This window comes from Antrostomus carolinensis, unplaced genomic scaffold (genome assembly GCF_000700745.2).
Source record: "Antrostomus carolinensis isolate BGI_N321 unplaced genomic scaffold, ASM70074v2 scaffold1935, whole genome shotgun sequence".
In the NCBI taxonomy this organism is placed as follows: domain Eukaryota; kingdom Metazoa; phylum Chordata; class Aves; order Caprimulgiformes; family Caprimulgidae; genus Antrostomus; species Antrostomus carolinensis.
Window position 1 is genome coordinate 1,396 of NW_010318217.1, and position 14,092 is coordinate 15,487.

The 14,092-nt window shown below is 40.8% G+C and overlaps 1 protein-coding gene across 1 annotated transcript in view; it reads left to right on the forward strand.

Moving 5' to 3' along the window:
* TEDC1 (tubulin epsilon and delta complex 1) overlaps nucleotides 1–14,092 on the forward strand; it is a gene marked incomplete at its 5' end in the record, with an annotated part of 71,973 nt that overhangs the window by 732 nt on the left and 57,149 nt on the right. The window contains one exon of the mRNA XM_010168795.1: nucleotides 5,996–6,198. Within this exon, the coding sequence (XP_010167097.1) occupies nucleotides 5,996–6,198 (203 nt within the window). The remainder of the gene's footprint in view (nucleotides 1–5,995; nucleotides 6,199–14,092) is intronic.

The following is a 14,092-nucleotide window of genomic DNA, read 5'->3' on the forward strand; positions in this document are numbered from 1 at the left end:
GACTGCTATTTTTCATTTGTCTGTTTTCTACTCATCCACAATCTGCTGTGTATGAGAACTCAATTTATTGGCTGTCTCCTACAGCTTTGAGGTGGTCCTGCACAAGTGCAGCCTCACTGAATCTTGGCTTCTCCCATATTAATTGCCTGTAGCATTTGGAGACAGGATTTCCCGGTGCACGTGGCAGGTTGCTGGCTCTAGAGAGCAAACCCAGCCTCTGCTGGTAGATTGTGAGGTAGGAATATGTGGTTCTGCTCAGAACTGCTGAGATGACTTTTAAGAAATTTGTTTAGTCTCAAATTGGTGATTAAAGCTGAAGTTCAGGTTGGATGGCTGTACTGTTTTTCAAATTACACTAATTACCTTTACTTGGCCATGTGAATGAGTCGTCTGCTGTGAACATAATATTTTACTGCCTTTCTTCAGAGCACTTGTGGTCTTTCATGTATTTATTTCATGGAAATGAATGGTGGCAGCCTTGGGCATAGGGACTAAATAACTCTCAGGTTTGCACAGGATCCTGTAGCACCACAAAGACTTGAAATGGATTCCTCTAATCCAAGTCTAGTGCTTTAGTCCATGCATCAGGCTTTCCTCTCTTTGCTGTTTTTGTACAACTTCTTTATTGTCTTAGATAAAGCAAGGAGAGCAGCAGTTGCCAGGTCCCAGAGGAAGCCTATGAAGACTCCTTCAGTGTGAGGGTTCCTGCGTGCAGAGGAACAGCTTTCTGGAAAAGAGAACCCATGCTCAAATGGTCTTGTGCCCTTTATTTTTTTTAGGCTAAAAGTTTTTCCAAAGGAAATGCTGAGCTTTGGCCTGTAGTCTGTGTGTGTTGTTGGGGTCACAGTGGTTCTTCTCACTACTCTGGAGTGAGACCTGCATTTCAAGGACTGCATTCCAGATGTTGGGTCATTTACAGTGAGATTCTAGAAGAAAGCAGTGCATTGCAAGGACAATTCTCTTACAGATTTTTGCCCAGATTTTTCCAGAAAACATTTCCTTAATCTGGGAAATCCTTTTATCAAGTGACTTTCGAAGTTGCACCCCAGTGTGTATTTCTGGTTTGAATTAGTAGTTTTCATTAGTCAGTTTTTGATCTGCTCTTATTATGTAGTTGAATTTTAGAGGAGATTAAAATTTGCTTTGAGTAGAACAGCTCCTAGTCATTCCCTTGCTATAGTTGTCATGCGATTTTATTTAGAAAGACTTTCTGCATCATGTTTTTAAATGGGTGATGTATTTTATTGCCTAGCTAGCAGAAAGTAAAATACTTGAAAAATGGCATATTAAAAAAAATCCACACAGTTTATTGTTTTAAAATGTAGGGACTATGGTGTTCTCAAAAAAAAGAAACCAGAAACCCCACTGAAGCCTGACAGTGGTTGGGAGATTCTGCAAGTGAGTCTTTTGGTTTCTCATTTTGGAAGAATTTTTTATTCACACAGTAAAAAACACTTAATGTAAACTTTGGTGGGAAGCCCTTAATTCACTCCACCCCTGAAACATGTCAGAACCATGGGTCTCTCATCAGCAGAGTACGAGGCCAAGTAAGCTGTGTGACGTTACTCTGGGCATAACCTTACTGGTGAAGTCATGGTTAGTGGTTTCATGCTGCTCTCTCATCAGAGAGGCTGAGAGCTGATAGACTTGGTTAACAGCCACACCAGGTAGCAGTGCCATAGGCATTTAGATAGTCAGAGGAAATGGTTCTTTTCTGGAGTCACAATTCATTTTTTTTATAGTAGAGGAAAGATCTGGAGCTGCAATGTGTTTTTGTTTGTTTGACGAATGGAGCAGAAAATGTTTTTCTGCAGCAGTAGTTTCCCATAATACCACGACCTATGCAGGTGTTTCTTGCCTGAGTGCATGAAGTAATGTATCTGCATCTGTTCTTGTACTTGATTTAGTTCCTTTCCATCTTAGCCTGCCAGGCTAATGCATAACCCTTATTGGAATATTGTGTTGTAATTCATGGAAAATGTCCTGCAGGATTCAGAAGAGCACAGCTTGAGTGTAGTTTCAAGAGAGCTGAACCGTGAGGTTCACCCACAGCTTGGCCTTACTTGCTGAACATACTTTTATAAATAATGTGCATTGCAGAAGGGGTTTAGTTGGAAGGACTGTGTGAGTCTTTCTCTATAAATTGCCTAATCTTAATGAAATGCTGTGAGAAGGTGTTGTCAAAGGGAAGGTGTTTGAGTGACTGGTGTTGTCTGCTATCTGAGTGATGGTTTTTCTCTCTCTCAGCCGTGTGTTTTGGAGGAATCCATCTTGGTCTTGGGTACTTACATAGTCTCTGCTGCCATTTTTCTGAGCACCTTTTGCTTTTAAGCAGAGCACTGTAGAGATGAGGAAAACTAAAACTAAGTGACTTCTCTAAGGTTGTGGAAAGGCTCTTTGAGCCTCAGTTCCAGATCCGGGCTTTGACCACTCACAATTCCTGCCCAATACTCACACCAATTGTAGCCTCTCACGTGAGGGCAATGTGTGGCAGAGGGAGAGATGAAATAGGGGGAGATAAAGGACCAGAGCAACACAGAGATTCTGTTGGTGAATTGCCTTGGTGGATCTGGTCCTAAGTAGCGTAGCAGAGCAGGGAAATGATGATAAAGGGAAGAAAACACCTGGCTTGCTCTCTGTTCCTTCTCTTTGGTATGTTGTCATTTCCTGGGGAACTACCTGAACTGCAGGTGGCAGCATGTGATGCTTGTTTGCTTTGAAAAAGGAGGAAAGTAAGTACATGTTGATCTTCCTTCCTTTTGGAGTAATTCTGCCTTTACCTGTTATGGCAGTTCCTTTCTTGACAAATGCACAAAGAAAAGGAAAATGGCAACATGAAAACCTAACTCATGGGAGAATGTTCGAGAGTGATCAAAATAAAATCTCTCACATCCGAGTGCTTCCCTGTGCATGAGGGATTGGAGTGCATATCTACAGCAGGATTTTTAGCAAACCATAGGCGTTTCTGCCACCCTAGCATCCAGAAGGGAAGCTGCTTGTTTTAATATTCACAGGTTAAGAAAAAAGAACAGCGTGGTTTAGGTGTTTGGTTTTCCTTTTTGTGTCTGCAATGTGGAAACAAGCTAGGTTTAAAACCAATTGTCCAACTTTTCATGTGTCTCTGCAGAAGCTCTGCTACGCAAAACATGAGTCCTGCAAAAAATTAGTAGCTCTGCACTATCATGTCAACTGCTTAATCATGCTCCTGGTCTTGTTTTTGTTCTTTAGTCGTGGTTAACATCTTTGTCAGGAATTCATTTGTAGCTTTCATGTGGCCAATCGTGTATTGCTGCTCCTGCTGCTGGAGATGTGCAGTAATCTGTGTAACAGTTTCAGCTGTGTATTTGGGATGAGCGGGTCATCTCCTTAGGGATCTGCACTCTTGTTTCCCTAAATGCTAAAGTTGCTCAGACAAGGTGAATGATATACCTTCCTCTGGTTTGTCAAGGTGCAAAGGGCTTGGTGGCTCTTTATGACTCCCAGCTCCTTCCAGCCTCATCAGAGCTGTAGCAATGTACTGTTTCTATAGGGTTACTAACAGAGATCATTTTATAGCTCCTCCCTGTGTCTTGGCTTTGTATTACTTTTGGTAGTTAAGACACCTTTAGCATTTTGCAAATCAAGTTAAATCAACCACTCTTCACTTTGAGAGTCTCTTGTAATTAACAAATGCCTTTTGAGAGCAACAGGATTTTTTCTTGGTTTTTTTTGTTTTGAAGTTGGTCATTATATGGTTTTTGAGCTTCAGCAGTTGATGTCAGACAAAGAAAGATTATGGTCTGTGTCAATGGTAAGGGATGTTTTTACCACAAGTGGCAAGGAGCAGGCAAATGAGTATGCAATGTGATGAATTGGTACATTAATTAAGGATGACAGTGACAGTCCCTGATTGTACGAGGTTTGTACTTCCTGTTATTTTCGTGTGTGTATGTACCTTTTTTATGAAACCCTATGGAGATACTGAAGCATTACACTGGAAAAGGGAAGCAGCTTGCTTCCTTACTTTGTAAGAATGCCTAAACTGGATAAAACTGAGGTTCCTCTAGCTCCATCCAGCTGTGCCAGCTGTCAGAAGTGGATACCCAGGGGAAAGGAAAGAACAAATACAGAAGGATGCTTTCAGGGGGGTATTCTTTCAGCCTCCAGTAATTTACATCTCAGACTTCCCAAACCAGAGAGGATATCTTTGTATTTCATAAGCTTCCATGAATTCGTGTTCTGTAAATCTAGTTTCTCCTTGAGCCTGTGTAACTCTCAGTGTCCATAGTGTCCCATGGCCAGAAATTTCAGAGCTTTGCAGTGTGAAGAACACTGATTTAATTTGTTTTGACTCACATGCTTGCTACCTTTGGTGGCTCACAGTTCTTCTATTGAATGTTGTGCAAACAAATTATTCCCTATTCACCCATTCCACAGCACTCATGATTTTAAAGAGTTTTGTCACATCTGTTCTCAGTCATCTTCTTGGCCTGCATTGTCCTTACAATTAAGCTGTTCTGTGCTTGTGATTGTACTTGTCCTTTCTGTTTTTTTCCAAGTCTTCTGTAGCCTTTTGGGATTGAAGAAATAAAATAACACAGTGAATTTGAGATGTGGGGTCACAGTAGATATAGACAATAGTATAATGTTGTTCCCTGTGTTCTGTTTAGTTTCCTTTCTAGGTTTCTCACATTCAGTTTTGGATGCATATAAGAACCAAGTGTGATACTGTAATGAAAAATCTTATCATCTATGATTGTGTTCCTCAGTCCAGTAGTCAGCTCCAAGCCCATTGCTATGTCAGGAAAGTTCGGATTGTTTTTTCCCTTGTGTGCATAATTTTTCATTTTTTTCTGAAAATAATTTTATCTGTCATTTTAAAGCTTGGACTTGTTAGGTTCTGCAGTCCTTCACGATCTGCCTGCATTCCTTACTACTGAGTAATATCATATCAGCACCAAATTTTGTGTCACTGACACATTGTCTGTGTGTCATTTTGAGTTGGTTGAACAGCAGCTGTTTAACAGAGAGCCCTCATGTGAAACCACCATTTGTTCCTACCCTCTGGTTCTTGTCTGCTAGGCACTTGTCATTGATTCAAGGGCCTTCTCTCTCCCTCTGCTCCCACAGCAGCTTGGTTTCTTTGTGCTAGTTGAATCCTACTGGGAAGCCTAAATGTCCTGCACTGGTTGAATATTCCTTAATCACTTGCTTGTTGTTGCTTTGGAAAGCTCCAGTAGGTTTTGAGCAGGACTTCCTTTTACAACAACTGTTGGTTCTTCCCCAGTGTGTATTGTTTATCATTGTGCCCCCAAATTATGTTCTAATTATTGTAGTTTTGACTTAGTTCAGAGCTGAGGTTTACTGGTCAGAAGCTTTTTTAATACTAACTTTCTCTGTGTTTCCTCAGTGTTTTACAGTTCTGTAGTGCCTGTCTTGTAGCTGTCGGGTAACCTTTGCTGGTGTGAAGGAACATGGATCAGAGCATTCCTGAGAATTAAATAGTCCATGCGGTCTGGTACGCAGTGTGGAATGCTGTGTTATCTCTGCCCACTCAGAGATTTGCAGCAGGCAGTGAAGCTCCTATCTCTAAATTCCAGTTTCATTCAGGAGTAAAGTGACTCAGTATTTACTAATTCATAGCACGCTCGGTCGCTTATAAAAAATGAATAGGTGAATTGGAGCCCTGTTATTGTGGGGATGACTACTTACCTTTTTTGCCTTTGCTAATCTCCAAGAGGCCATTACTGGCCTTGATCTCACTTTGAATTTCTTCTTTTCCCTTAGCAGTAATTCTTGTAGATCAGAATGGGGCAGCGTAAGGATGGCTTTTACTCTTTGCCTCCTGTCCTTTATTGCTTGTTGATAAAAGCCTGTAGTCTCCACTGTTCTCCACTAATCTTAGACTTGATTCCAAAATCTTGCTCTCAGAGGAGGCAGCAGTTTTCCTGGAACTGAATGGGTAAATGCATTGAGTAGTGCACTGTGTTACTCTCAATTGTTTTCTTCTTTTCAGATAACCAAATTAGGTTTGTAAAATCAGCGCTGTGGTACCATGGCTATGGCAGACCTGAACTCTATCAGCTCCCCTCTGACGGCTCAGCAGGTAGTCGGGAGCTGCTGCTGGCATTTTCCTGGCTGCTGCACAGACACAGCCTCTTGGAGCAGCTTTTGTCTCGGAACAGAGTAAAGACTGGGGATGAAACCTCTGTGTGCACGGTGAGCATGTTTATGTCCTTCCACCTTATCTGTCCCTAAGTAATGTTCTGTGATAGCAGCTGTGTGGTATCTTGGCTCCTTTACAAATAAACACCTTACTCCAGCTTTAAAGAAACTGAAAGGGACCAGCATCTGAACAGCTTTTCCTCCTCTAAACTTGCTGTGTGCAGGTCATCTGTGTTCCTTCTCAAAATCCCACCCCTGCCTGCCCTGATTTTTATTTCCAGTATAGGTGAGACCAGTGTGGAGGAGTGCAAGTAAGTGAATGTCTTTGATCTCTGTGCTTCTGAGTTTTGTGCTTCCAGACTGTAGCATGAGTGGTTCTACAGTGTAGGCAAACAGGTTAGCTGTGGATGCTGGGTACGTTGGCATTGGGTAGAGCAAGTAATCCAAAGGCAAATAGTACTTTTCAAAAACATTGAGATCTCAAATGGCAGCTACCACTCTTGGGGTAATTAATGACCTTGTAGCCTCCTTCAGAGCACAGTGGGGTATGTTGTTTCCATCAGTAAATGATGCTAGCACATAGAAAATCTGCCCTGAAGAAAGCTAAGGATAGGTGTGCGTCTGCTTTAGTTGCAACATGTATGTGATAAAAAAAGGCAACCCCACAAAACTACAGTCTAATAATGTTTTCTAATCTGCTTTTAAAATCCATTCTTCACATTTAAGACCACATGCACATGTTACTGTATCTACAATTGCTCTGGAGCACAGAGAAGCTCATGAGGGAACATGATATGAACATGGAAAAAACATCATTTGTTGCAAATAAACCATCCCTGCTCTTAACAGATAACATAGGCTGAATTTAAACTGACCAGTGCAGTGTGTTAGTGTGACTGAGGCCTCTCTAGATGGTTGTAAATTTGTTCTAAGTTATCTTCATCTGGTCAGACATTAATTACTGGTCAGTCTGGTTCAAAATGACAAGCTCGCATAACTGTCTCATTTTTTATCAGAGGACATTGTAGGTCTGAAACCCTACCTGCTGATAATCTTGTGTATAAGACCTTGTGGTCTTCCTGATCACATATACATGCTCCCCTACACTGTAGGCTGCCTGATTTTCTAGAATCTTTCTATGGGACAGCAAAGAAGGAAAGTGAGAGTTTGGAAAGGTGCAATATAGATACAGTGTCTTTAGAAGGAAAACACTTGTACAAATGGGAAACAGTTCAAAGGGAAGAGTCACCTTTGTAACAACATTATGAACAGTATTTTGAGAAAAGGGACCACTCTTGCTACACTGCAGTTGTTTCCTGCACAGAGGCAGGAGCACAGGAGATCATGCTTGGTGCCTCTGGTGATGTGAAGGATGCCTTGGGACTTTAGGAAACACACACTTCTGGAGAGCTTACTACTTTAAACTTCTCTTACCTTTTTCTTGTTTTTCCTGTGTGGTAGCAGGTTATTTTTTGTGTCTTTAGTTTCCATTACAAAAGAGCGATGAGTGAAGTGTTGCAGCTACGTGAATTCAGGAAATGGGGCAGTACCTATGTTATTTTCTCTGAAGGTCTTAAGTTTTGCATTTTCCAAAAAGAGATGAAAGAACTATGGTAATACAATGTTATCTTTTATGGCCACACAGAGGCACACTGAGAAATTTATTGCTGTGCATTTCACTGCAATTCTAAGCGGCTCTACCTGTGTTTTTCAAAAAGCATGGAATACAAATTTCATGTTTTTATCCCCTAACTATCTGAAACAGTGTTTGGAAAGGTTTACAGGTCTAAAAATTCTTTTTCAATAGGCTAGACAAAAATTTTATAGACTGGGAGCTGGACTTAGGATATATGTATGTAAAGCTCATTGTATTAATGACAGCGCTTCTTGTATGGTGTTCATCTAGCAAGTTTCCATACTTCAGTAAAAATAGATGTTAATGGGGGGAAAAAAAAAGATAGAATGTAGTTACAGTGTAACTAGTGTGGTTTGTGATTCTGCATCATAAGAAAGTAAAAACAATTTTGAGGGAGAGGTCTTATCTTCTGTTAGATAAGGCATTAGAAAACCAATACATTCAACCAGTAAGACCCAACCAAATTGAGATCTAGGAATGCACAGTTAAGGACATAAGGAGGTAATAATGGGTGAGAAGGAGAGGGTAGGTGGATCACACCTTGTTTTGGTCAGTTTCTTTTAAACCACTCATGAAAGTCTGTTTGTTGCATAAAAGTGTGATAGTTTTGTTATTGTTATATATTGTTATTTGATTGATGTAATTGTTTAATGAGATACCTTCATGTGGCAGAGTCTATTCATCAGTCAGACAATGTTCAACAACGTAGCCCCTGAAATCACAGTAAGAAAGGAAGATGATGAGGGTGTCAATTTGGTACCTCACATCTTGTGGGTTAAAGTACAACTTGAACAATGGAAGTACTGGAATTTTGTCTCTGGGAATCTTAAATACCAAGCTTTTGTTGTACTTAAGCTGAAGTGCTGGAAGATGTGTAACAAATTGTATAGGTGTTGCTAAACATGCCAGAGATGTAACTCTGCAGTCGTAACTGTCTTCTATTTAAGTAAATTGAAGAAAAAAGTTAAAAGAAAAAGGCTTCACTAGAGAAAGATCTGTCTCCAAAAAGAAGAAAGAAAAGAGAATGCTCTTTAAAACAACTTAAATTCTCAGCTGAGAAAGAGCTTCAAGAATCTGCTTCGTGGACTATTTTTTTTTTAGTGATTATAAACAATTGAAAATATTTTTCCTGAAATTATAATATTGCAAAAGAAAAATCCATGAAATAGTATTTGGTTGTGTGCATTGCTGAGATGTGTGCCAAAATCAGCAAAGCATGAAAGCCAGTACTTACTGGCAAAGCACAAGTGTTGGTCCACTAGTGACAATAAATGTGAAGACAATCCTTACCCTTTGTCTTGATCTGAAAAAATTGAGTCTTAAGAATTGTAGGCATAGCTGTGGTTCAAACAATATTCATGTGGTTTGCTTTTAAAATTTTGACTGAAATCCACAAAAGTGGACAGAGCCTGTTGTATGAAGAAGAGAGAATGCAGCTAATCCCCAAGTTAAGGGTGCAATCATGTTCTGAGTATTCTTTCAGCCTAAGTTTGAAACAAAGCCCACAACCTGCTCAATTGCTGATGATGTGCCAAATACCCAACATATCAAGGGCCAATTAAATTAATTCATTTCATTTCAGATTACCACTCTCTGGCCTTTTCTTCTTTGCAGTTCCTTAGCAACACAGTTTTCTTCTCCTGCAAATTGAACACTTCCATCAGCTCTAAAGGACTTCAGGCCAGTTATTTATAGAGGGACAAGGGTATTATTGACACATGATGGACACAGAGCTCAGCTGCTGCATGGAATTAATAATCTTAAGGCTTCCACAAGCTTAATTTTACATGCACTTACATCTTCAGAATCAAAAGTTAAATGGTTCCTAAAATTATAAACTAAGCAGTGGTGAAAGCATGATGAAGGGGTTATTGTGTTGGGATATAGTGCTTAACGTGGCTAATGTAATTAAAAAAATACTCTTGAGGTAGTTGTTGTTAAGGACAAGTATGGTTAGTAGCCTAGGATGATTATGTGGGTTGACTGCTTTTGTGCATTAGGTAAGAAAATCCTTTGGAGCACCTTGTCTCATGTAGCCTCCAACTCATTTTTTGGAAGGACAGTGCTGCAGACTCTCCTGAGCCAGGGTACTGCCGCCCTGCTGCAGGGTGCCCCGGTGAGCGGGACTTAAGGAGCCGCTGCCCTCTCTAGCCTTCCACCCACAGCTCTCTCCCAGTATGTGAAGTTTATAAGCTGAGGGGGAGACAGTTAAAAGAGCAGACTGGAACCTGTGTCACTGTGCAGGAGGAACAGGAGAGGGAAGAGGGGATGGGTGGATGGTGAATGTCAAACTCCAGTACCTGGCTGCTGTAGTGCAAGTCCATTCTCTGAATTTACTGTGCTGATCTGTCAAGCAGGTTGGTGAGTCCAGAGGGGGTAAGTGAAAGTTCAAACCTTGCATTGGTCAACTCTTTAAAAAAAAGTAATCACTAATTCTCTTAGATCTATAAAGACTTAAGTACAATTTGAATTGGAGATTCACATCGATTTACTGAAGTGTCTTCTTGGGAATTCTCGCCTGTTGTTATTGCCTTAAAGCACCGGGCGATTAATTGATGGACACTGTCTTCAAAGGGTTTTTACATCCCTTGTGGATTTCCATCTCAAATATGCTCTGCTGCGATGTCAATCGTGGCATCTTTTGTTGCTTTGGTGATCATGTACAGGCAGATTATACTCAAGTGCCATTCATTGATTCCTATTTACACATGAAAATGCTAGAGTACAAAACACATCTGAAAACCTGTAGGTGAAACACTGTCTTTCACTGAACCTGCAAGGAAGATCTGGGGAGTTCTCATATTCCCTCTCTCTTTGAGAAGCAGATAATTGTTTGATATAAACCTATCTTTTTAGCACATTCAGTATTTGACTACATTTTGGTTTTTGCCTCTCTTATTAAATTTTAGTGATACCATCATGGCTTTCTCTAAATCTGTGATGATTTGTGTAGATAATAGCAGTACTCTGAGCATGTATTCTTTCTGTTTCCAGGGAGGGATACTACCTGCACTGGTATTATTTCTGCAGCTGAAATTAATCTATGTGTGCCTGTAATTTAATTAGGTGTGGAGGCTGTTGAGTTTTTTAAATGGATGTAGTGATGTTATATCCTTCATTATCACCGGGATATGTTGTACAAACACTGGTTCTTGGTTCCACTAATTCCCTTTGCCTGCTTCTTGCCCTCTGAGTGAAATTGGATGTCCATTCTCTTTTGTGAATTTATAGTAATCAACAAATGGAGCTATTATGGCTATTATAGTTGGAATTCATGCGTGTGTCTCTAGCATGCCAAAGTGAGCTCAGTTTAATTACTTCTAGTGGAGAAAAATGAAACTAAACATGCCTCCTGACTCTTAGGTTTGCAATTTGATTAATCTTTTGTTTGTCACCATCTAGTTTGGCTCACTGGCTGTTTCCAATATAGTGTAAGGCTTATATTTGGTCTAATCTTGTTGTCGAAATGCCTTTCTCTTATAGAAATCTTGACGGTCACTGCTGTTCCATAAACCATGTTATTAAAGGAAAGTGTTAACGTAGCAGCCAGGCTTGATGTTCCCCCAGCAGAAAACCAGGAAACCTTTGGCACTAGTGTCAGTAAATATAAATTTCCTGGGTTTTTTCCCCCTCTTCACCTATTCCAGTGGGGGCAGAGGAGGGAATTTTATTAACCTATTGATTCTGAATCAAAAGCACAATTACTTTCCAGATCTTTATGGGCTGTACTAGCCTGACAGCTTTCATTTTTCCATTTCCCTCCCTTATTCCCTGTGCTTACACCACTGTTCTGTTTGTCCTCCTGTCTTCCTAGTAACTCTCACCATTTATCTTTTTGCCCTTTTTTTGCTACTATTGGTGCTATATTCAGTCATTGCTTAGCCACGCTTTTTTAAAAGCCATCCCCAAAACCTAAACAGAGGGCACAGGATCCCTAAAGTTTCTCCTGCACCATTCTCAGCCCGTTTTTGCCGGCGAGCAGTGCTGCTTTGCCTGCAGCAACCCCATGTGTTTGGTGTGTGCTGCACCCCTCTCCGTGCTGCCTCTGCTGGGGTGGCAACAGGGACAGACCTTTGCAGCAATTTGGGCTCCTGCGTGGCTGGCAAGTCTATTGCAGCACTCCCGTTGCGCTGCTACCCACCCTGTAAAGGCTTCTACCAGAAACTAAGGGAGATAAATGGTGGAATTTTGCTTCTCTGCCTTTTGTGCTTTTTAAAGCCACTTCCTGAATAGGTAACTATTGAACCTTGAGGTATTAATTTTTGTTTTCAGTTACTGATACTGCCTGTAGGCTTAAATGTATTTTGTGGTCAGAGGTGATTAAATTGGGAAGAGGTTTTTGCCGTACAAGAAATGGAGCACGTTTCAGTTTGGACTCTTGAAAAAAAAAAAGACTTTTTTTTTTTTAATTATTATTTTTTTGTGTGTTAAAGCACAAGTGGCAGCTGAAATTGTCTCCCTGTCGTTCTGCATGTGCATATGCTATTCTTTTTGATCTTTTGTGGTGTTTTTTTAATTCCATGCTTTGGGCTTGTCATGAAACCTTTTTCCCAGTGAAAAACAATTTCCTGTGGTGCACTGAAAAATGTGTGGTTAACAACATTTATTTTTGCCTGACATGGTGAATACACTTTTAAGAGTGTGGTGGGTGTTGGTTGGGGTTTTTTTGGGTTTTTTGGGGTTTTTTTTTGTTTTTTCTTTTGAAAGCATCTCAAGGTAAAATACTCTAAAAGAGGAGTCTGAAATTACCAGGAAGGCTTATAATTTATTGAATCTTCTCTTTCTCTGGTAATGTCTGAATTTCAGATAAATACAACATTTTTTGAACCTGATATTATAGCTTATGTGTTCTGGATGGGGTTCTACCAACAGGCACTGGAGTCGCTTGAGTTTTCACGTGAGGAGAGGAAGATGAGGACTGGTCATACTGGTACTGTGTCCTTTGCTCATATCCTGTGTAGGAAGCTCCTTCCTTGGCTGCTGGGGAAACCCGAGTGATTTTAGGATGTTTTAGTGTCTCTCCTGCCCTCCAGCGGCTGGGAGCAGCCAGGACCTTTGGTACCTTCTCATTTATCTTTGCTCTATGGCCTTTGGATTTAAATGAGAACATCCTCTGCTTTTGGTGTCCCACTTGAAGTGCTCAGGGTTTACCTCTCGTTGGAGGATCTTTTGGAATAAAGCACTTTTTCCTCAGGAGGACAAGAGGAGTGTGCAAAGAAGGGCATGGCAGACCTTCTACATGTGGCAGTGCTCTGCCTCTCCTCTCCTGGAGGGCAGTTACTGTTTCTTCTCCCGTGGGTCTCTTGCTCCAGGTTTGCTGCTGATGTAGCATGCTGCATCTTTCTCTCTTCACTGGTTACCCCTGTCCAGCAGCTTGCCACAACGGAGCAAAATGGATGAGGGTGAGCAGGGCTGCAGCTGTGGGCAGAGGGAATTATCGAGATTGCATTTCTGGAGCCCTGCAAAATGCAGTGCCCGCTGAGTTAAGGTCTACCCTACCTGTAGGGTATTTGGTTTCTGTGTTTTGTCTCAATATATGATGCAGTGAGCTTTGGGATTTAAATGTTATTTTAAAACTTTGCAGCTCCAAAGATTAGAGGATGCTGCTGTGCTCTTTTAAAGGCATGGTGCTTTTGCTCGATTGCAGAGATCTTAAGTAACCTTCAGAATGAGTCTGGAGGGATGGGATAAGGGACTGACTTGCTCTGGTGCCTCAGGCCTGTGCCTACTGCCAGACAGGGTTGTTTGAACAAGGTAGGAATGGGTAGGAGCTGTGTTCACGTTTCCTGTCTTCCCTCAGTGCTTTCTCTTTTTCACTCCTTGCCAAGAGTGAGCTCTTGGGAGTGCTGTTGTGAGTAGTAATTTTTACAAAAGGCATTGAAATTTAAAAGCTAAAAGGCCTTGAGGAAACACAGGATTTGACTTTTTTTTTTTTTAATTGTTGAATACACTGTGAGCATAACTTCTACATTGTGAGCACTTAGTGGAAAACATATTCTTCTGTGCAAATATCTGGATAATTGGTATGTGCATCATGTGGGAGTAGGCTCTTACACCGTCTATCTTTCTGTGCATACCTCTAATCTGGATCCTACCTTGCCTAGGAGGGAATCCAATTAGTGTTGTTGATGATGCTGTTAATGAAAATAGTGTTGTCCCTTTCACATTCATCTGTTCAAATTGTTTCTTTTCACATTTTTCCCTCCTGCAGATAGATATATGGCTGTATTAATTAAGAAAGCATGTCTGATACTGTTATTTCAGGCTATGGTGTTTAATTTAAAAAAAAAAATTATGCTCCGTTTAAAGATC